Source organism: Anolis carolinensis, chromosome 1 (assembly GCF_035594765.1).
Source record: "Anolis carolinensis isolate JA03-04 chromosome 1, rAnoCar3.1.pri, whole genome shotgun sequence".
Classification (NCBI taxonomy): Eukaryota; Metazoa; Chordata; class Lepidosauria; order Squamata; family Dactyloidae; genus Anolis; species Anolis carolinensis.
The window spans coordinates 331,188,246-331,212,070 of record NC_085841.1 but is presented as its reverse complement, the minus strand read 5'-3'; the positions used below and the strand labels follow the sequence as shown (position 1 = coordinate 331,212,070).

General features: G+C 39.0%; 1 protein-coding gene across 3 annotated transcripts in view; it reads right to left on the bottom strand.

The window, feature by feature from the left end:
• lrrc74a (leucine rich repeat containing 74A) overlaps positions 1-20,401 on the bottom strand; it is a 32,014-nt gene extending 11,613 nt beyond the window's left edge. For 2 of the 3 annotated variants that reach the window (XM_062968338.1, XM_062968339.1), the window contains exons 1-9: positions 19,805-20,401; positions 18,009-18,131; positions 15,708-15,883; positions 14,480-14,587; positions 11,204-11,300; positions 9,731-9,780; positions 9,215-9,296; positions 7,808-7,893; positions 791-985 (exon numbers count right to left, since the gene is read on the bottom strand). In XM_062968338.1, the coding sequence (XP_062824408.1) occupies positions 791-985; positions 7,808-7,893; positions 9,215-9,296; positions 9,731-9,780; positions 11,204-11,300; positions 14,480-14,587; positions 15,708-15,883; positions 18,009-18,131; positions 19,805-19,841 (954 nt within the window). In that variant the 5' untranslated portion in view covers positions 19,842-20,401. The remainder of the gene's footprint in view (positions 1-790; positions 986-7,807; positions 7,894-9,214; positions 9,297-9,730; positions 9,781-11,203; positions 11,301-14,479; positions 14,588-15,707; positions 15,884-18,008; positions 18,132-19,804) is intronic. The other variant, XM_062968340.1, reaches the window with a different exon arrangement.
• Positions 20,402-23,825: the final 3,424 nt, after the last annotated feature.

The window sequence follows — 23,825 nt, the reverse complement described above, 5'->3', positions numbered from 1 at the left end:
CTTAACATTGTTTTTAATAGTATGCCTATAATTTGCTTTTAATTTTACTGGTAGTTTTTATTATATGACTTTTCAGCTGTTGTAAGCCTCTTTGAGTCCCAAGGCTGGGAAATGTGATCTATAAATAAATCACATTTCTGAACATAGCGGCTAAGAAAGTGAGTTAAAATGATGGATTTTTTTTTTTACAATTGTTCATCCTGAATGTGGGAATAACGTCAACCTAGCCTTCAATATTATCAAATCTGGGACCTACCGGTAGGTGTAAACTAGTAAGGGAGTCAAGAAACTGGTCTAGTTGCTTTTGGCAAACTGAAGGGTAGATCTTAGCTGTTAACTGACACAGAATCCCTCTTTTTATAACACTATAATTAACACACTTTTGTTTTTATTTTAAAGGCCATTACGCTTTTATGCCCTGGCCAGTTAAGAAATCTAATCCAAAAAAATAAAAACAAATCTAATCCAATCAAACTCCAAACCTGTGTGGGAAATATCCCCTCAGCTATATTGATAAAGGCACAAAAATCCCAAGGTCATTGTGATCTATCAGGTCCTTTTTATTTTCCTTCCTCTTTATTCTTCAGTACGTTTTACTGCTATCATTTTCAAACAGCTCTTGGAACTCTGAGATCTCTAAAATATTCTTTTTTCAAAAGAATGGAATTCTGCCAAGAACTCAGAGGTTGCAGAAAACAGCACTGATGTCACATAGGGCTCACACAGGGCATGTCAAGCCAACATGAGGGTTTTCCACAAATCCAGATTGGATGAGAAAATGAAATCCTACCTTCAGGATTCTAAGACTTCCATTAAGTTCCAGTCCTTTGGACAGCTTTATAGCCCCCTCGTTGTTGATGTGGTTGCTGGTGATATCCAGTTCATTTAATGATGTGTTGACCTTGAGAGCTTCTCCGAGAGCAAAAGCACCTTCATTTCCAAAGCCATTCCACGCAACGTTAAGTACCCTTAATGTTCCATTTGCCTCCACAAAGACAGAAAGGAGACATCAACATTCACCCGTGGTTTTACCTAGATGTCTTTGCATCCCTGCCTCCCCGCAAATTAATTTTGGTGCAGGGAAATGTAAAGATATTTTGAATTAAAATGTATTTCATTGTTCGTTGATTTAAGTAAATATTTTAAATTGTCTCAAACCATTTTAACTGGTTTTAAACTGTCCTTATTTGAGTATTAAATTGTTGAATAGTTTTGTAGTCTGTTTAAATTGTTGCTATTGTTTTCAATTGTTTTCAATCATCTAAATCAATTTTATTATTCATTACTCTCAGATCCTTGGATGTGGGTTGGAGTATAATTAATTAATTAATGTCAGTAATTTAAAATTATTTAATTTTTATTTTAATTCATTTTAAATTCATTACTATACTCCAATAAAATATATAAGTAAGAAGAGCCCTGTCTTATTAGACAATATCAAAAATCCCTATCTTAGGCCAATGCTTCATTTTAAACCAAAAGACCTAAAGTTTGTTGTATATACTAATGTATGGATCAATCTCATGTATAAGTCAAGGGCAGGTTTTGGAGCCAAAATTATGGATTTTGATATGACCATGCAGGCCCGTAGCCAGGATTTTGATTGGGGGTGGGGGTGGGAATTTGGTTCCGGGGGGGCTGAGTCTGGGTGAGAGAGGATCTATGCCAAGCAAACCTTTTGTATCGTTATCCCAATACCCTCATGCATATGGGATATATTGAGCATGGTGATGAGATCATGATACGAATAAACATAACAGTTTAAATAATAAATGTAAGGCCTTCTCGCAGATCTCCCCTCTAGGCATTCATAAAGGCCAGAAGCAGCATCATAGTGGAAATTAGAATCATAGGGTTGGAAGAGATCATATGGGCCATCTAGTCCAACCCACTGCCATGCAGAAAAGTACAATCACAGTACCCCTGACAGATGGCCATACAGCCTCTGTTTAACAGCGAAGGAGCTTCCACCAGTCTTCAAGGCAGAAGACAGGGTTGATGCTTTTAGGTTCTCCTGGAATAGACTAAGCTCTTGCATATCTGAAAAGGGAATGGTTCCTTTTTAAATAAGAGTCTAAGATACAGTACTTACACTGACACATAGATAGGTCAGTTTTTTTAGTTGATTCTTCGACTAAACTTATACATGAGTATATAGTGCACTCTGTTTTCCTGTTCATCCTAAATAGCTATCTTGATCCCATTTGTTGTTGTGTGCCCTCAGGTCACTTCTCACTTGCAATGACCCTATCACTGAGTTTTCTGGGCAAGATTCATTCAGAAGAATTTCTGAGGCTGTAAAAATATAACTTGTCTAAGGCTTTCCAGATGGTATTCACAGCCAATCAGGGATTTGAACCCTAGTCTCCAGAGTCATAGTCCAGTCTTGACACCACTATATCACATTAGCTCTCTGAGGATCTGCAATGACATCTTTCCATTTATATTCCACATTAATCAGTTCTCAGGGGCATCCTGTCTTCATTTAGTATCAGAGATAATATATAGGAACATGTGTGTGCATGTATATGTGTGTGTGTGTGTGTGTGTGCATGTGTATATATATAAATATATTGTAAGAAGCACTACAAAACCAGTGAGGTGTAGAGGTTTGGGTGACTGGAGATCATGTTAAGGTACATGGATAAGTTCTTGTGCGATCACTACCAAATGTGCGTTAAGAGAAAAAGATTTACTCTGTTTCATTACAACCTGCAGGCCGAGTAACTGAAGTAATTAAGGTCAATAAGTTTGGGACACATCGGAAGGGTTATAGCTGTGTGATTTTGGGCTTACTGAATGTTTGTTCCTAGGCTTACTTGGCATAAACTCCTAGCTTGCAGCGTATTTAATGCTGGCAAGTTTGTCTCCCATGGTCATTTCCATGAACCAGAAATGAAGATTGGAAGAAGATATATTTTCTGATGGAAAGCATTGCATGAATTAAATGCAAGGGCTTTACGTGAGTTTGATACAGCCAAGGAACTGTGACTGTATTATTACTAGAAGGTTTGTGTTGAAGTTGCTGTTTTTCATGAATTCTGATGCACAAGCATAAAATTTGAGTTTTGCATTTTCTTCTACTTACGTGGCTCATTTTTGAATATATAAAGGGCTATTCATCAGCTGGTCTGCATACATCATTAAACAGTAACAGATCAGGGCTGACATTCCCACTTAGTCATGAAATAAACTGAATGACCTTAGGCAAGCCACACTCTCTCGGCCTCAAAGAAAGACAATGACAAAGGCAAACCTTTTCTGAACTAATTTTGCCAAGAAAACCATGAGATGGACTATAGGTCAGAAATTATTAGAAGGCACACAACAAAGAACAACACACCTAAATATATGCTCACAATTAATACCATCTGTACCTACTACATTGATAGCTTTATTTTCCATGAATTTGTTGAATCCCATCTTAAAGCTATTGAGGCTGAGGGCTACCACTGCCTTAAACATTTTCTTTCCCCAATTTCACCTCTCATGCTTTGATATTTAATGACTCTAATCTTTGTGAATTCTGAGGCAAACTGCCCTGATCTGCACTTCCTCAACCAAAGTTCATATCAGAAGGTAATTATTCTCTGAATTTTCCAATAACATTATTAGCTCTGGAAGCTATCCACATGCCTTTTTAAAAAAATCAATGTTTTATGATAAAGTAGGACCCTAATTATAAAGGAAATGCCACTGGGCTGCTTGCTGAAGATGCAACAAGTCTTTTTGTCCCCATTAGAAGAATGCATGAAAGAGAATTCCCTGGGTACCCCCATCTTTAAAGGCAAGTTCATCCTCGCCTGAAAGTTCTTTGATTTTGCCAAACCCTTGAACACTAATCTGGTTTGGAGGATGCATTCCTCCCTCTCAAGAATACTGAGAAAAGTCTGTGCCGAATACTGTTGCCCCGACCACCCATAACTACTGAGGAAGCTGAGATGAAGGGCCAGTTGGAAGGTATAGAATATTTAAAGGGTTTTGCCTTTATCTCTTGAAATGCTGTCAAGGTCTTCACACTGAAGCAATGCTTAAGAGACAATATGTTAAATGCATTGGCCATCAACAGAGACAGTTCAAAAGATTTGGGGCTAATCTGAGGAATACTGCCTTCTTTTAAACATCCTGAAACACTTGCCTCTCTTTCACACCAGTTTCAAAAATAGTTTTAGTGCCTAAGAAAATCCATTATAATGATAGCAACCAAAGTCAGTTCTGAGTTTGAAACTTTCCTGGATGAAGTAGTCTCTGGTGGGCTCATATTTACTAGGCAGTGGAAGCAGCACTTCAAGGCTCCATAGGGACTGCCATTTAAATTTCCCACAATGCCCCAGAACATCTGACATAGATTAAATCTACATTGTAGAATGAATGCAATTTGACACCACTTTAGCTGCCATTGATTAATGCTATGGAATCCTGGGAGTTGTAGTTTGGAGAGGCACCAGCACTCTTTGGCAAAGAAGACTATAAATATCTTGTAAAGCAACAACTCCCATCTATATATATATAAATGTAATGTTTGCAGCGTTTTAATTTTTGTATACTTTTTATCATGTTTTTATCATGTTTTATCATGTTTTTATCATGTTTTAATTGTTTTGTTTTTATAGTATATTTGTTGCTGGCCCTCGTGGCACAATGTAAGCCGCTCTGAGTCCCCTCGGGGAGAAGGGTGAGGTATAAATGCATGTAAAAAATAAATAAATAAATAAATTTGGTTTACTATGGAGTAAACAACAAAACCACTGAACCAAATCACACCAAATTTGGCCACAAAAGACGTAGTCATCCAAAATATGTCTTTCAATCAAAAAACCCTAGAAAAATAGCCCAAATTACAGAGGATGAGGAAGAGCCTTTCTCCCCCTAACTGCCAGTTAGAAAGGTAGGCTTTGCTGCCTTTACCCCCCCCCCCCCCCGGCTGCCTTTAGGCCCCGCCCCCTTCGCATCCTAGCAACTCCCTCAGCCAAAATGGCACCCAGGGCACAAGCGGAGTGCACTTAGGCCTAATCCACACTGCCTATAAAATACAGATTATCTGATTTGAACTGGATTATCTTGAGTCCACACTGCCATATAATCCACTTCAGTGTGGATTTTATACAGCTGTGTAGAAGGGGCCTCATATAATCCACTTCTAAGCAGATAATATAAGATTATAAATATAATATGAAATAATTACTGTGGTATAATAATACAGAACAATATAATCTCTAAAACCAGGACAGTAAATAAAGAGCAACACTCTGAAAGCAGGGAAATTGGGAATTCCAGAAAGGAAACAATCAGGGCCAGCTAACACTTCCTAACAAAGGATTCCCCCAGGCAGGAAGCAGCCAGGCTTTGAAGCTGCAAGGCCATTAAATGCTAATCAAGGTGCCTAATTGCAGCATTCATACCCGACACACCTAGCGTATTAATTGCTATTCAACCTGGCCAACCAAGGATTCCGGAAGGTAGAAAGCGACCAGGCTTGCAAGCAGTAAGGCTATTCAGTGCTTTTCAACCTGGCCAACCAAGATTTCCCCTAGGTGAAAAATCCCCAGGCTTTGAAGCCATGAGGCTACTCTGTCCCATTCAACCTGGCCTAGCAAGGATGCCTTATGTAGAAAACAGCCAGACTTGTAAGCTGCAAGACTATTCAGTGCAATTCAATCTGGCCAAACAATGATTCCCCTACAAAGGAAGTAGCCAGGCTTCAAAGCGGCTTTTTGATTGAGGGTGCTACTCCAGCTACTCCAGAAAACGACCAGGCTTTGTGGCTGCAAGGCTATTCACTGCTATTCCACCTGGCCAACAAATGATTCCCATAAGCCACAGCAACACGTGGCCGGGCAAAACTAGTGATTCTATAACATTGACCAATGGCGGTTAAAGTGGTGTCAAACTGCATTCATTCTACAGTGTAGATGCATCCATAGCTTCACTATGGAATATTAGGGAAACTTTAATGGAGGCTTGCATACCCACCTGTACCATGGGCCTGGAACAGTCAGGAAACTAGTGTTAATATCTCTTTTATGGACATTGGACAGCAATAGGGAACTCTCAATTCCATCCAGATAGAGCTATATGCATCGTCACCTAGTGACTATATTATATAACAATATTATCCACACATTGCCCAAGGATTGTGGATACTGAGGACAAGTCTGAGAACAGCATTGCACTCTCTTGTAATTGGGCAGAGTTCTCCCTGATTTCAGAGTGTACCCTTTGTATTAACTGAATCAAGTTGCCAGCCAGGTAGCATCTCTAAAACTGATGCGACATGACTTTTGCCCTTAGCACTATATGGGTAGGTTCAACTGAGAATAACTTCAGTCTCTCTAGACTTTGGTCATCCTGGTGTTTTGGACTTCAGTTCCCAGAAAACTCTAGCCAGCTTGCCCAATGGTCAGGATTCTGGGAGCTGAAGTTTAAAACACCTGGAGAACTAAGGTTTTTGAACCACGGCTTTACAGTAAAACCAGTATAGAGAAAATACAATGTACCATATGATGGTGACGGACAGGCTGTTAATGGTTTTTCTTTTTAAAACTTATTTTAAGTCAAGTCACTCTGGAAATTAATCAAAAAGTAGGATAAAAACATTGTTTTAAAAAAGGAACATGAAAGAGAGCACAATTACACTCATGTAAGTTGAGAAAATGCAGAAGTCAGGATAAATTTGGGACACATTAATGGTATATTGACAAATTTTTCTGTAAAGTGCTTCTTCATGCCACACCAAAAAGAGTTCAAAAGTTGCAGGCAATGTGTTGTTACCTATATAAAAAGCACTTCTTGCCATTTTTATTTCCTCAAAATATTTTGGATTGCATAGGAATCATAGAATCATTGGGGTAATTCATATTAAGACACTGTTGCTGAGCAAATCTATTTTTCATTCAGCAACTGTGGGTATTGCTCATTAAAAAATCAAATGATGAGTTGAATAAGCAGGGTGGAATATGATGTCATAGTCCCTGTTAATGCCATAGAGCTATTCAGCTGTGGAAAGTGCTTCCTCTGAGCATAGTGGAGTCTCCTTCTCTGGAGGTTGTTAAGCAGAAGTTAGATGGCCATATGTTGGGGTGCTTTGATTGTGTGTTCTTGCATAGTAGGGGGCTGGACTGTATGGTACTTGGGGTATCTTCCAGCTATATGATTCAATGATTATATTAAATCAGTGGTTCTCAACCTAGGGCCCCCAGATGTTTTTGGCCTACAGCTCTCAGAAATCCCAGCCAGTAGGATTTCTGGGAGTTGACGGCCAAAAACATCTGGGGACCCCAGGGTGAGAACCACTGTATTAAACCAAAAGATTGGAGGCTTTGATCTCATGAACCCTGGCTCCTGTACACCGTGCTGGGACATACAGTAACATGGTTATGGTACTGATTTATCTTATACAAACAGCACCCAAATGGATTAACATTTTGTTTCTGCACTGCAATGCAGAAGCAACGAGTGGTGATGGGGCAGCCCAAGGCTGAAATACAATAAGTTGCTGTTGTTCCTTGTGTTGTTGTTGATTTTGAAAGTTCCAAAATTGATTAAGGTTTGATATGACAAATATAAGTTCTTTGTGGCAGAATCAGTTTACTTTTACAGGCTGACCCTAAAGAAGGAAATTGTGTTTACTGGGTCAAGCCTGAAAATAGTTTCGCACTTCTGAGAACAATTACTCTTCATTGGCTGCATTTGGAGTCATCCTCCCTCTTGGTTTCTTGTTTCTTTGTTATCTATACTCACCTTCCTTTTAATATTTTCTCCCTTCTGCAAAACACTTAAGACGAAAATACATCAAACAAATTCTTACCCTGAGGCCAGCACTCAGGGCGACAGCCCCCTTCATCCTCAAATGATTCCAGCTCAGGTTGAGGACCTCCAGTGCTTCATTGTTTGCTGAAAGTGGTGGGGAAAAAAAGCAAAAACAATAAACCAGAAAGCACTTTGCTGAGAAGCAAGAGATAGGAATGAGTGAAAAAAAAGTCACTTATTTGGAACCATGAAAAAGCCAGAGAGTCAAAGACAATTGTAGGCTGTTAGTCTAAAAGTCTAAAACTAGTGATTTTTGTAAATTGAGGAGATGGGGAAAAAATCAGGAAAATGAATTAATCTTTTGGTAAGTTAAGTCTGGCTGTTACAGGGGAAATGTACAACTCAAACAGCCTTTTCAAACAAAATTCCCTACCCTCCAATATTCCACAGAGGAAAATTGGGACAAACGGGACAAAGAAACAACAGTGTTTGGCCAAAATGACAAAAAGTGTTAATAATGAAGAACATACCAACTAGCAGAGGTTGCATACCTATTCAGAAATTCATTCTGGTGAATTTTGTAGGGCATATTACTAGGTAATGGCTATAAAATCACTACATGTAATCAGCCTGAAATAGGTGTGGTTTTCCAATTCATCTCTTTATATCGAGGGATTCAGGGTTTATTGCCACTTGTCACCTAATCTGTATCTGTTTGGGTGTCAATTGATTTTGTCCAATACAATAAGAGATGCTTATTTGTCTCCATTTATGTTGACAATTACTGTTCTTCCTAGAGGTGATATAACACCAGGTACACTTAGCACATGGTTGCCTTCCATCAGATTACATCATCCATCTGATTGTATCAGTCATTCTCTTTAGTGTGGCAACTGTTTAGGATTTATTACAATGTCAATGTTTATCTTATCTTGAAAGCATTTGTACTGGTTTTCTGCCTTTAACTAGACAGTGTCTATTATATCATTCCCCAATACCTAAAGCTTTTTGCTTTTACATTATGCTTGGTAAACCCATCACTTTGTTTTCTGGATCTTACATTTCACAAGCTAGAATGTAAATCAGGAGACAATGTATATGTGCCCTTGAATGCATGCTTTTCATTTCAGAAATTCCATCATTTCTCATCCAAATCAGAATGCTTATACTTTATTTAAAATTGATTATTTCATTTTTTTCCTAAGGCACATTTGCTTCAGAAACTAATTTATGATAGGTCTCTTATACAGTAATTACTTACTGTATAAGAGACCTATCATAAATAGATCTCTTGCATGCTAGCAATGTTTATACTGTTTGCTTCTATCCATACTAAATTAGTTTACCATAAATCTAATATAACTGTGCTCCAAATTAAAGCCAAACCCAAGTCCTTTAGTATGCCCTAAGGAGTGGATGATATATAACTTACTGGTAGCCTAGTGAATAATACAAATAAACTTACCCAGCATCTGTCCCAGCTGTTCTCCTGCCTTCTCAAAAAACTCATTGTGACTGAGGTCCAGTTCTATCACTCGATAATTGACCTGCGATAAAATGTGGTAAAGCCTTCAGGTTATTAGTGACCAAAGGAGCTTATATTTCATGAATTTCACTAATCCACTTTTAAAGCCTTCCAGGGTGACAGCCATGACATTTTATGTTAGCCAATTCCACCTACAATATCCCCTTGTTCTTCACTGTGATCGTTGTTTCTCTGACACTACTAGTAATTTTGGCAGCAGATGCACTAGAGATTAGGAGATCATTATGCTGCTCTCTTCCCCTACCAGCGATTCAGATCAATGCTCACCACTTGGACAATGGGAAAAAGGTGGGTGTAGTAATACAAGCTTAACAACCCTTTACTGGTACACCTGCAAATCGCCACCTATGTTTTGAAGAGACCATCATAATATTCCCCTATGGCATTGTATACATTCATGTTTGTTTCTAGTTTCTCTGTTGGAATGTTACTTACCATTAATGATTCAGAAAAATATTGTGCTGACTCTTCCCTAAAGTTGTTTCCTGAAGAAGGAAAGAGAGTTTTAATAGAATAGCAGACTGTAACCTACAAGACTACTGTGTGTGTGTATGTTACTTCAAGTTTCTTCGACTTATGGTAGTCTCTCAATTTCAATGGATTTAGGCAAGGAATACTCAGGCTGCTTTTACACTGACATTATAATCCAGTTTAAAACCAGTTTGAGTAGAATCAGTTTCGCTGTATGGATGATCAAATCCCACAGAATCTGTTCTCAAATCATTTTACAGGCTCCCCCACACACTTCCAGCAGAGATGCGCACCAGCACACTGGAGGTATATGGGGTGAAAAAGGAAAAATGATAGCAGTGGAGGTAATCAGTTACTCCTCCCAAGGGCCTTTGGAGCATTTTTGGCAGCCCCCATTTGGGAATCTTTACTGCACTTCATTCAGGGTGGGTGTCTACAATACACTCCACACTTTAAGGAACCGATTTCGCCCTGAATCTGGAATACACTGCCATCTGCTCCAGCACATTTTGATCAGAACTTGGACTTTCCTGATATTTCTTTTAATGTGCTATAAAACCTTAAATGTGTGCTACAGTGTGTATTGGTGGTGTGCATTTTGTGGCTGCCATGGTTTTAAGCCCTCTGATGTTATTTGATTGCAAGACCCAAAAGGCATAGTTAGCATAGCCTGTGGTAAGGAGTGCTCAAGACCATTTAACTCTCAATCTATCTGTTTGGGAAACTTATGCAGGGAAATAATTATCATTGTAGTCATAGAAATAGCAATTGGTCATCTTCCATTTTAACTGGACCCTTTTCCAGCTAAGAAATGCCCATCCATACTAACTAGTAATACTGCACAGACATCAGAGGGAGACAAGGTAGAAAGTCTGCTTAGATCAGCTTTATGACCATCATAACTTTGTAATTTAAAATGCAGACCTGATTTGCTTTTCCCCTCCTTCCATGACACCCCTATTCCCCTTTTTTCATTTTTACCCTGCATGGCTGGAGATAACAATGGTCTTATTCTTGATCTAAACCCTTTTCAACTGAAAAGGGGTGTTTTATTTTTTCAATTAATTTCCAACTTAGAAAAACGCTAAGGTGAACAACTCATGGGATTTTCTTATTAAGAGGGGTTTGCCGTTGTCTTCCTCTGAGAAAACGTGACTTCCCAAGCTTACTCGGTAGGTTTCCATGGCCAAATAAAGATGTGAACCTTGCTCTTCTAATCCAACACTCACATTACTATAACACACTTAACTGAAAACTAGGGGATGATACTTTGAATGAAGGAATTGTGCTGTACCACTTAATTATGTCAAGGCAGATGTAGAGATCATTCTGCCATTTACAGAAGCTAGTCAAGGATCCCTAAAGGTTTTTCTGAACACCCAAAGTACCAGCATCATTTTGCCATTCTATGTGTGTCCATAAGTATAGGAAACATACCTGCAAGCTGAATAGCCCTGATATTAGAAGTATTATGGTAGAACATCCTGCAGATAGCTTCGGCTCCATCTGTGTTGAGGTGATTATTGGAAATATTCTGAAATTAAAAGGAGAAAGAAAAAGTACAAGAATGAGTAGAAAAGCTTTCAGAGGATGAAGGTATTCCTAATTAAGAATGGTCTTACAGCATTTATGCTTTCCCATATAAAACATACTGTTTGTTGTTTTCAGATTGAAGTATGGATCAGAACACGTTTTTGCACTTTCCTGAGCATTAGCAATATAATTGTGTCAAAATGTGCACTTAAATAAATATTACAATAGAATATAATTATTAAATGTGTAATTAATTATGTATTTACATTTCATAATTTAATAATTTTTTTAAGTCATGAGTAATGTAGAAATGCAACAGAACAGAATCAGGGATGAACATTTTTCTGAGACCACATGTTTGTTACACATGAATGCATGTAATATATCTCTGTAATTTGTTTATTTTATCAAAATAAGCCTCGGAATTTGAAACTGAGAGGAAAGGAGCAACAAAGAGGAGACAGAATGTGTAACTTTTTGCTACCTACCACTCAAAATCCCCCTCCCCTTTTCCAGGTGCTTTTCTTCTGATAGGTGTACCTTAGTTAATAGTAGGCACAATCATAACAGAATTTTCTAATGACACTATAGTGACTGTAATGATAACTTGTTAGTAACAAATAATATTGAGACTTACCTTTCAAAGTAATGAGTAAATAACTAGTAAACAATAACATATCAAGCTCTGTATGTAACCCCTGAAATCCAAATTCTGCTCTTGTCTCTCATAGTTTCCATTTATATCTGAAGAAAAATCTCTGTACATTTAAATGCAATTGGTGTGGCCTCAAGCTTTTGTGTTCTAATTTACTAAGACAGAGGTGGGGAACTTCTGGCCCTCCAAATGTTGGACTCCAAGTCCCATCAAGTCCAATCACTTTGCCAGGGATCAAGGATGGCAGAAGCCATATACCCAACATCAAGAGGATCGATTTGATCTTTGGCTGATATACAACTTTAGGTAACAATTGAGCTTTAAAGCTATGCAAACTTCTAATGCTTATCTAAAAAGAAAAGATTGACAATCTTAGATAACTCCCTAAAAAATCAGATTAAAACTCAGAGTGGATTTACCGCCCCAGTGACATGGAAGACACTACCTTTGAGTTTAGTCCTGTTGGAATTGAGAGAGGAACCTGAGGGAAGCCTCTCCAACCTGGAGCTGTCTTGATGTTTGGGGCAGCATTCCAATCAACTTTATCAACTTATTGTACAGGTTGATGGTTCTTATAATCCAAATACATCCAGCAAGCAAGACACTGGGAAGGACTATGAAGATTTCAGATATAGGCTCCCTCATAACATTACATGAAGGTTATGGTGATGACATATTGGCCTGTAATAGTAGTACATAGATTAAGTATATACAGTGTTCCCTCACTTATCACAGGGGTTACGTTCCAGGACCACCCGCAATGAGTGAAAATCTGTGAAGTAGGGACACTATATTTATTTTAATATTTATACATTATTTTAGTAGTTATACACTATTTTAAGTCTTTATCATCCAATCGTGTATTGATAAATCACCTCCTTCTCCTCCTGTTGCCACTTGAGTTCCTTTTATCACCTTTTGGCTTCTCCTTCCTTAGGCTGTAAATTGTAAATTTTTATGATTTATAATATTCTTTTAGAGTTTATTGAAAAACCACAAAACAGCAAATCCATGAAAAGTGAACCGCGAAGTAGTGAGGGAACACTGTACATCATCTTCATCATCATGGGTGATCATTCATGGCTGAGTACGATTATCTTCCAGAGGTAGACTCTTGGTGGTGAATCCATAAATGACTGTGAAGACCTTTTCTGAATCCACATGGTCTTTCACAATGAGGACATCGATTTCTAAATGGAAGGTGGTCACAACAAACATTTGCTTGACATGCCTTCCTCTTGGCACATTTCTCTCTTTCACCCTCCATCCATAGAAATCCATAGCACCATGTGGTAACAGCTGACTTCAACACTCGAGTACCAGTTCTTGGTGTTTATACCACTTTAAGGTTAGCTTTAAGCCCGGTGACTGCCTGTTATATATTGCCAAGTTTGTTCTCCTCAGCCTTGTGCTCCCTAGGTGTATTATCTACAATCACCATCCATCCACCTGTACCATGGAGGCTTGGAGAGGATGGATTATAGCCCGATACATCTAGAGGACAGGTTGAGAAATTGTAATGAATGAATGGGACCTATAACAAAATGATGGAATGTGCAGTGCTGTTCCTGGGATTCCAGCCATTCCATCTTTTCTCTCAAATTTTGCTTCTCCTCCCACATCAGTCAACATTCTATGCCCAACACTGACTGGATTCTTTGCGGGTTCTTTCTACGCCAGATGATCTTTTTCTAGAGATCCTTGGTACTTTTGTAAACATTGTGGTTTCCTCCAGTTGGCTGATGTCTTATTCTTGTGCAGATGGTGCAGTTTGGGCTATGCAAAGTAATGGCTAGAGTGTAAAACTTTAAATGGGAGAATAGGGCTCTAATTCTCATTAAGCCATTCAATTTAGCAGGTGCCCTTGAGCAAGATATTCTACCTTTCAGGGTTTTTGTGAAGATAAAGTGGGGAGGACAGCAATGTATGCCAATATTTCTCAAGCTTTCTGAATGAAATATGTGCCTAGCAATTTGCCTCCTAAAATGCCAGAGACTGATCCCATATATGTGCTCATTGGCTACAATTGTTATTTCCTGGAAGCTCGTCATGTGCTGGCAGTCCATGACTAATGGACTGGCATCAAGACAGCATATCAATATATTAACAGTAACAATTAAGATAATTGTTTAGTCTATATCTTAGTCTGCAAACAAAGTAAGATTCTAAACACTTTTGTGTTGTTATGTGCTTTCAAATCAACTCCAACTTATGGTGACTCACTCATGGGATTTTCTTGACAAGATTTATTCAAAGGAAGATTTCCACGGTCTTTTTCTTAGGCTGAGAGAAAGTGACTTGCCGAAAGGTTTCCCTGGCTCAGTAGATATTCAAGTGCTGGTCTACTAGTCCACCAGTCAAACTACTACATAATACTGTTGAGCACTATACATACTGTATATTGTTAAACATAATTAATGCCAAATATAATGAAATAGCTAAGCGGATTGTTCAATAAAGCTCATTTTGTACTCAAATATATAAATGAATTCCCATTATCCTCCATACTGTGAAAAGTTGGGTACCATCTCCTGAATGTAGCAGTTTTCACGCAGCATCTGTACTAGGTACGTGGTCCCTTCACCCAGAATCCAGTTATCTTCCAGCTCTAAGTGAGTGATAGTTGTGTTTGACTACAAAATGGAAAAAAATCAAAGAACAGAATTGTACAGACAAATTAACAAAATGACTGTATATACTTACATATAAGTCAACCTCACGTATGTCGAGGGCTGATTTGAGGGCCAAAGTTATGGATTTTGATATGACCCATGAATAAGTCAAGGGTCATTTCCAATACATCTATTAAAATATATTGCAGGCCAGCAAGCATTAGGGCCAAGTCACACATTATGTGGCCATGTGTATATATATTTGTGAATTACCATATATATATATATATATACACACACACACACAAACACATACATAGAGAAATTTTTGGGGTCCAATGAATGTTCAAAATAAAGAGCTAACTCTCTTTTTCTGCCTAGCATAAAATTAAAAGAGCAGATCATAAGAACAAATGGTTTGTTTCTTTCTAGTTGAAAAAAAGAGATTCTCATTTCTGGTCCTCATGAAAAAGCTGACCAGTTGTGTGCAAGAAAAAATAAGGATCAACTACATAATTTATTTAATACAGTTTAAATAATATGTTGAAGGCAGTTGCTTTCCCTGAGCTCTACAGTTGTGAAAAAGAACTTCCATCATATTATGAGAGTGTGTAGGAGGAAATACTGAAAACTATCTGCCATAGACATGTTGATATCACAACACTTAAAATCAGGGAGAATTTGGGAAAAGCTTCAGCATGATGCCATGTTCTGCAGTACTAAAATAACAAGCTTCAAGATATAAAGCCTCCTTGAGAGTTATTTACACCTGAATAATGCAACATTTAGTAGATTTTGTGGGTACATTTAAAAGAAAATAAGCCGAGGTAGTTGCATGACACTAAAGCATACTGAAAGTATACTGAAGTATGATTATCTATTTAACAATCAACTGATTAGCATGTTGGCTGTGCTGCAAAGACCAGCTGCACCTGCAAATCCACTTAAAACCCTTGAAATGAGAGGTAGATCTGGGGCCTGTGGACATTGCCAACTACTTTATATAATTAAACCAGATATAGAAATGAAACAACCCTTTTCTTCTTTTCCTTTCCTATGTAACAATGCTCCTCTCCCTCTTTAGGTGAGAAAAATACTTGTTGCCTTTGAATGAAGCCATAAAAACTACATGTTTACTTACAACCAGGGCAATGGCAAGAGCTTTGGTTCCTTTGGGCCCAATCCCATGATGGTTAAGGTTCATGACAGGCTCTTCCATGTTCCGAATGAAATATGAGACAGGAACTACTCCCACCAGTTTGCAAGCTTCTAGGTATAGCTCTGGGCCCTTTATGGTTGCAAATGAACGCTCGGGATCTGCAAAGACAAACCAGCCTGGTTGGTTAAACATCTCCTCCACCTTAACTAGAAGGGAAATAAAGCCACGCCTAACCTAGGATCCAGTGGGACAATTGTTTGGGTTGTATTAATGGAATGTTTGAATAATAATAATAATAATAATAATAATAATAATAATAATAATAAAACTTTATTTATACCCCGCCACCATCTCCCCAATGGGGACTCGGGGCGGCTTACATGGGGCCATGCCCAGGATAATACAATATAGCAAAATATAAAAACAACATATCATAATACAATTAAACAATACAATAAATAATCATGTACAGTACAACACAAAATCAAAAAAGCAATATAACAGGGCGGGCCGCATGAACACTCAGTTAAAACTTGGGGTGAGAAAAGATAGGAATAAAACCATGGGGAACAGGGACATAAGATAGAAAAACAGTCTAGAGGATAGATGTTGGGGGGAGTAACAAAAGAAGTGTATAACAGTTACTCTCCGAAAGCACACCGGAAGAGCCATGTTTTTAAATCTTTCCTAAAGGCTAAAAGAGTGGGGGCTTGCCTGATTTCAATGGGCAACGGGACCCCACAGGTCAAAAGCCAGGGGTCCGAGCAGGTATCCCCCAGCTTCACCATCTGGGAACGGCCCTCCAGGAAGAACTGGAGCCACTGCAGAACCGTGCCACTGAGCCCCATCCCAGAAAGCCTCCCCAGAAGGATACCATGGTCGATGGTATCAAAAGCCGCTGAGATGTCCAAGAGAACCAGCAGGGTCACACTCCCCCTGTCCAGTTCCCTGCAGAGGTCATCCACCAAGGCAACCAAAGCCGTCTCGGTACTGTGCCCAGGCCTGAAGCCAGACTGCGAGCGGTCCAGAAAATCAGTGTCATCTAGGAACTCCTGGAGCTGCGTGGCAACCACCCGCTCCAGAACCTTGCCCAAAAACGGGAGGTTGGAAATTGGTCTGTAGTTGTTACATACAGATGGGTCTAACGAGGTCTTTTTTAATAGCGGTTTTACTACCGCCTGCTTGAAGCAGGATGGAACTGACCCCTGTCCCAAAGAGGCATTTATTATAGCCACAAACCAATCCAACAGCCCCTCTTTGGCCAGCTTAACCAGCCAAGAGGGGCAAGGATCCAGAGCGCAAGTGGTCGCCCGCACAGACCCAAGAATCCCCTCCACGTCATCAGGAAGAACAAGCCGGAAAGAATCCCACAAGATCGGACAGACAGGTACCTCGGTTACCTCCGCTGGAACTACAATTAAGCTGGAGTCCAACTCATGGTGTATCTGAGCAACTTTGCCTGCAAAATGGTGCGTGAAATCGCTGCACCTAGCTGCCGAGTCATTGGGAAGCCCCTGGGTCTCAGGAGGCAGCAAGAGCTCCCCACCAACTCGGAACAGCTCCGCTGGCCTGTTGGCCACAGACGCTATGCGGGCAGTCGTGAAAGCTTTCCTGGCTGCTCGCAAAGCCACGGAGTAAGCCTTAATAGCAGCTTTAGCCCGTGCTTGGTCAGACACATCCTGAGATTTCCTCCAGATGCAATGGTTACTCTCAAAAGAACACAAATCTGAAATTGTTCCTCTTGTATCTTGTGAATGTGCAAACTACAGGAAAATACATAATTACGTATTATGCAAAGCTAACCTTTTCTTCAAATATACCAACCCTGAATTACAATACATGAAATACCGGTGTAGAGATATCATGCTTACTTATGCCCAAAATAATCCCACAAAATTAACTGAATACCCAGAAAAAGAAAATCTACATATGGGTGTGATGGAGGTGCCCAGTCTAGTACATTCCTACTCCCCCTTTTCTTTGATGGCTACCTGATATAAATAGGGTTATGATAGTTTTATTATGTTTTGGGCAGACCATTTAAAAATGGATGGAGTCAAGCCCAAATCTGCACAAGGCTATTCTTGCCAAGAGCTTTTATAAGGCTATTTCGTAGCTTATCTATACCTTGTTTTCCTTGATGAGCTATAGTGAGGCTAAGGGAGCTATTTCCCAATTAAGCTACAGCTACTGAGTGACCTTGGAGAAGTCACTATCTCACAGATTATTAGGAGGAGGCTGATGGGGGCGGTTTGGATGGAAGACAGAACAGTAAACTATCACCTTCTATCTCAAGGTCTGTGTCAGAACTATCTTCCCTTGGCTTCTCCTCTGCAGTGTCAGTGGCTTCGGTGAGAGATTGTATCTCTACAGATACAGTGCCTTCTGACATCTCGGCATTCTCATCTGGAAAAAAAAAATCACATCCATTGCCCAAATGTGAACATGATCACCATGTAATTATCTAAAATATAATGCAGTACACAGTCAAACCATGTTAGTTATCAACAACAAATCACCGTTGAACCTCCATCCCTCCAGAGTACCTAATATAGAATTAGTTCTTCCCATTCTTGAATGGCTGCCCTCCTCTCCATGGTCCACAGAACTCACCAAAAAGTTGTCAGAGATCAATGGGAGCTCTCCAAAATGGAGCCACAAAAGTTGCCCTCTCGCTATGTCTTGAGGTTGTCTGCAACCCAGTTTCAAAGAAGTAGCATTCTTTTGAGTGAGATCCTTACTCCTGCTGGAAACCACTTTCTCTGATCCAGTTGATTTGTATTTTACACTATATCAGTTGCTACTATGGTGCTCCCTACATTTTGGTTGACCTTCAACTAAAATGACAGTAATTTTCCTTCTATTTAGTATTGCTTTCTTGCCACTAATTTAAATACTTGTCAGTTGCCTCCTCTGTTAGAGAAGGTCTTAGGGTGTTGTGTTCTTTCCAATAAGGTAAAATGCTTTGCATGCCAGCTTGTATGGGCACTTAAAGCAAGATTTGTAACCAGATGCCTTTAGATGTGATACCCCTTCTCTAGTCTCCGATTCATAATTTATTTTACAATTAACAGTTTGGTAAATTGTGCTATAGGAGTACACGAGTTGTAAAAGAGCTTCCAGAAACATTATTGCTGCTTGCCCTGCCTTGATGATCAGAAATAAAAATTGTATTTTTCAACATCAAAGGTATTGTGTGTCTTCTTCCTTCAGTTTAATGGATTAGTGACTTGCCTGTACTTTTTGCCCCTTCTTAAGCATGTTATTCAATATTCAAGCCTGACATGAGATCTACCATTTACTTACAGACACATGGAGAGAGTACTATCTGTGGCTATTGGCAGATACCTTTCTCATTTTATTGGAACAGTTCTTCATTTCTAAACTAGGGCAAAAATGTGTGAATGACATACATGAATAACCTGAATTGAAAACTATTTTTTTCTAAACCAAAGGATCTGGTAAGTACTGGCAATGGCTTAAATGGCTGATAAATGATATTACAAACAAAAAAGAAAAGCTTTGTTGGGGAATCCTATAGCTTTCAAGATGATGTTGTAATGCACTCCTCATCAGCCCTAGCTAGTATGTTCATTGGTTAGGGATGATGGGACTGCAATCTTATCAATATCTGGGGAACCATTGATTCTCCACCCATACAATAAAAAATCCAACATGTCTATTTATAGCAACTTCCTTCTGAATATTTTTGTACACTAACATTTTAATTTCCTCCTTTATTCCAGTTCATACAATAATTCTTAGAATATATATTTTTATAGTGTTATAAGGGTTTGTCTTGTGGGAAGGGGATAGGCTTATTGCTATTTCATCCATCTGCAGTTCTCATTTTGTGTCACACCTAAGTTCTGCTTCCTTCTTTGAAAAGTATTGGTGGGAAAGGAGAGGGATTTTGTTTTGAATACTTCACATTTCATACACACACACACACACATACACACAGCTCTCCCTTTTGGATTTCATGCATGAGTCATTGTATAATTGCAATGTGTGCTTCAGCTCTAATGAGAACTCTCTGGGCAATTTTCTTCTAAAGAGCGTACGCATAACACTCTCACCTTCATCTTCTTCATAGTCAAAGTTTAAATAGTCCATGTTGTCTTGAAGGGACCAGGCAATCTGTTACTTGATTCTTCTTTTTTCTTATTATGTTATCAGTTATATGAAGTACTCTCTTTCAAAACCTTTTAAAACAAACTCTTTATCCGAGCCATCCAATTGCAACTATTTTTGTGGTGTTAGCAGGCAATGATATTTTTTTCCGATTAGGAAGACTCCATTTCCAAGTCTGTGATATTGCCTGTGTGTTATACATGCTGTCTGCCCCTTCCTGGGATCATGTCACTTTAATTTCATCTCAAGTATTCCATGACCTCACCTAGACATTGTGACGCAAGGGATATGGTCTCTGTATCTCCTGTGGTCACATAGGTCAGGCTTGTGTTGGGTCTTCTTTGCCGAAGTGCATCCAAATGGATCAGAATACAGGTAAGAGGCTGCGTTTCAAAAAGTAGTGGGGCTGATCATGGAAGGAAGGGTTGGGCTTCAGCTCTTATAGTCACTGATGGTTGGCTGTGTCACTTAGGGTTGATGGGAATTGAGGCTAAAAATATTTGGAAGGCAACCGTTGTCCATCTTTTGACTTGTCAGAGCTATGCTGGTAAAGATAAAGGAAAAATATGTTATGCTTGGAAAAGAGAAGGTTGAGAGGGGAAGAGTAGCCATGCTTAAATATCTGAAGGTTGAAGAAAGAGGAAACTTGTTTTCTGCCTCTCTAGAGATGAGGGGTGCAACTACACTGTAGAATTAATGCGGTTTGACACAACTTTGTCTGCTATGGAATCATGGGAGCTGTAGCTTTACAAGGTCTTTAGCATTCTCTGCCAATGAGTGCTGCTGTTTCACCAAACTACAAATCCCATGATTGCATAGCACTGAGCCATGGCAGTTAAAGTGGTGTCAAACTGCATTAATTTTACTGTGTAGATGCACCCTTGTACATGAAGCAATGAATTCAAATTGCAGGAAAAGAGATTCCACCTCAGTATTAGGAAGAACTTGAAGAGCAGTTCAGCAGAGGAACATGCTGCTGCCTCTGAGGATGGTGAAGTCTCCTCCTCTGGAGGTTTTTAAACAGAGGTTGGATGGCCATCTGTCTGGAGTGCTTTGATTGTGTGTTCCTGCACAGCAGAGGTTTAGACTGGATAGCTCTTAGGGTCTCTTCCAGCTCTGGGAATCTATGACTATACTTCATTTGGTATATTACTTCTGCTAACTTGCACAACCAAAGTCCAGCCACCTATTAGAAGCCCCCTTTCCTTGCCAATGTTTCTGACAAAAGGTGACCAAATAACATCACAATTAGAAACACTTTAAATTCAGTCACAGAACTTCATAATTAGCTGACATCTTTTTGAGATTTATTTCCAGCCATAATATTTAGACTTGCACACAGTTTGTATTCTATCTTTGTGCCATGTATTGTAATATACGTGTTTTAATATATGTATTTTATGTCAATGTGTTTTGATTGTGTTGTACCCTGTCTTGAGTCGTGTGGGGAGGCAGGTAACAAAATGTATTTATTATTTACTGCATTTTTACCCCACTCTATCTTCACCCTGAAGTGAACTCAGAGCAGCTTCCAGTTTGGCAATAATTCAATGCCACATTGCGACACAGAAGCATACAAATACACAACACATCAGGCATTAAAATAAAAAACAAACCATATAAATACATGAAATAAATGTTAAAAGTACCTAATCCCGCAATTATAGTCCAAGCTGACTTGTTTATATTAACTCCATGGTTGCATATTGCAATGTGATTTTACTACTCCCCAAAAGCTGTATCATCTTTAGCATCATAATCATCATCTCTCTCTATATATAACAGGCACTCAAAAGTGAGGTGTGAAATATATTTAATTTTTGACCAATATTATGCTTGCAGTTTCGCATGATTGTGCCCCTTAATATTTAGTTAACGTTAAAAGATCATGCACATGCTAAAAACTGCTATCATCCAAATACTGACATCTTGGATTCATGGGGTGGGTCTAGCAGGCATGGTCAAACTTCGCCCCTCCAGGTGCTTTGTTAGGAATTGTGGGAGTTGAAGTCCAAAACACCTGGAGGGCTGAAGTTTATTCATGCCTTCTTGGAAATTACAACCTTCTTCAAGCCTCCTATATTGTTAATCTATTGTTCTGTTTGCTTACTGTTGTGTGTATGTTCTGAAATGCAGCTTCTTTTGCTCTATGTTTCTTGAGAGGTTGTTGGAAAGGCTACAGACCACATGATCTGATCTGAGACTGCTTAGATCTCAGAATCCATTTTAGATTTTTCTTAGACTTTGGACTGTTAAGAGCAAACACCTGCTGTTGATTGTAAGAAAGATGCCCTGTGTCAACTGCACAGAGAAACTATCTCAAACATATCTGAATCTGGAGTGATAAGCTATGTACCTGTGTTATGCTAAACACATGAAAGTTGCGAGTAAACCAAATATATTATTTTACCAAAGCCTACTTCATTTTTGTCTCTTAAGTGCATGATAAAAAAAAACCTAGTTGTTTTACAGGGGAGTAGGTATAATGTTTTTGAATTTTTGATATGTATTAATTTTAATTCAATTTATTTTAAGCTTATGTTTTGTATGTGTTTGGGGCATTGAATAGTTGCCATATTACATACCACTTACATACCACTTCAGGGTAGACAAAGGCGGGATACAAATAGGGTGAATAAATACATTTTTGGGCCACTGCAAAAACACTTCTGGAACTCTGCTATTTTTATGCACTGGCATGATCTCTGTTTTCCTAACAGATCAGAGACAATAGGTTCAGTCAAACAAATAATAATAATAATAATAATAATAATAATAATAATAATATAACTTTATGTTTATACCCCACCTCCATCTCCCCGCAGGGACTCGGGGTGGCTGACAAGAGGCCAAGCCCAATTAATCACAATAACACATAATAAAATACAATCAGAACAAACAAACATCATCAGCAGTAAAAATGTAAACTGAATAAAAACTCCATAAAAACAATGTAGTGGTTGAATAGAACTGCCATAAGGAGCAAAATACTGATTTAAAATGATAAAAGACTGAGCTAAAGGTGCAAGGAGGGCATAATTAGGAGTCTGAGGAGATAGATAATAAAGTGCTGCATTGTAACTGGGAAAAGGAAAAATTCGGAGGTGGGAAAGCAAGAAGAATTTATACCAACTATGGGCACTAAGCAGTACATTGGCACAGTGATTGTCAATACTGAGGAAATTGTCCTCAACTGAAGACATTAACAACATTGCCTTGCATATTACATTTAGTAATATACCATAATGAGAAGATTCAACTCAAACAGGTTTTTGGCTCTTCTCTGAAAGATCAAACGCTTCCAAAGGGTTATGATCTCCAAGGGTTATGATCTTTAAGCTGGAGTTAAAATTGCTGGAAGGAACATTAACAAACTTGGATATGCAGATGATACTACTTTGATGGCTGAAAGTGAGGAGGAGATGGGGAGCATTATCACCAAAGTGAAAGAAGAAAGTGCAAAAGCTGGGTTGCAGTTAAACATCAAGAAAACCAAGATTATGGCAACCAGACTGATTGATAACGGGCAAAAGGAGGGAGAAAACATGAAGGCAGTGACAGACTTTGTATTTCTAGGGGCAAAGATTACTGCAGTCACAGACTGCAGCCAGGAAATCAGAAGACGTCTACTTCTTGGGAGGAGAGCAATGATCAACCTCGATAAAATAGCGAAGAGTAGAGACATCATACTGTCAACAAAAGTCCACATAGTTAAAGCAATGGTATTGCCCATAGTAACCTATGGATGCGAGAGCTGGACTATAAGGAAGGCTGAGCGAAGGAAGAGAGACACTTTTGAACTGTGGTGTTGGAGGAAAATTCAGAGAGTGTCTTGGACCGCAAGAAGGTCAAACCAGTCCCTACTCCAGGAAATAATGCCCGACTGCTCACTGGAGGGAAGGATATTAGAGGCAAAGTTGAAGTACTTTGGCCACATAATGAGAAAACAGGAAAGCTTGGAGAAGA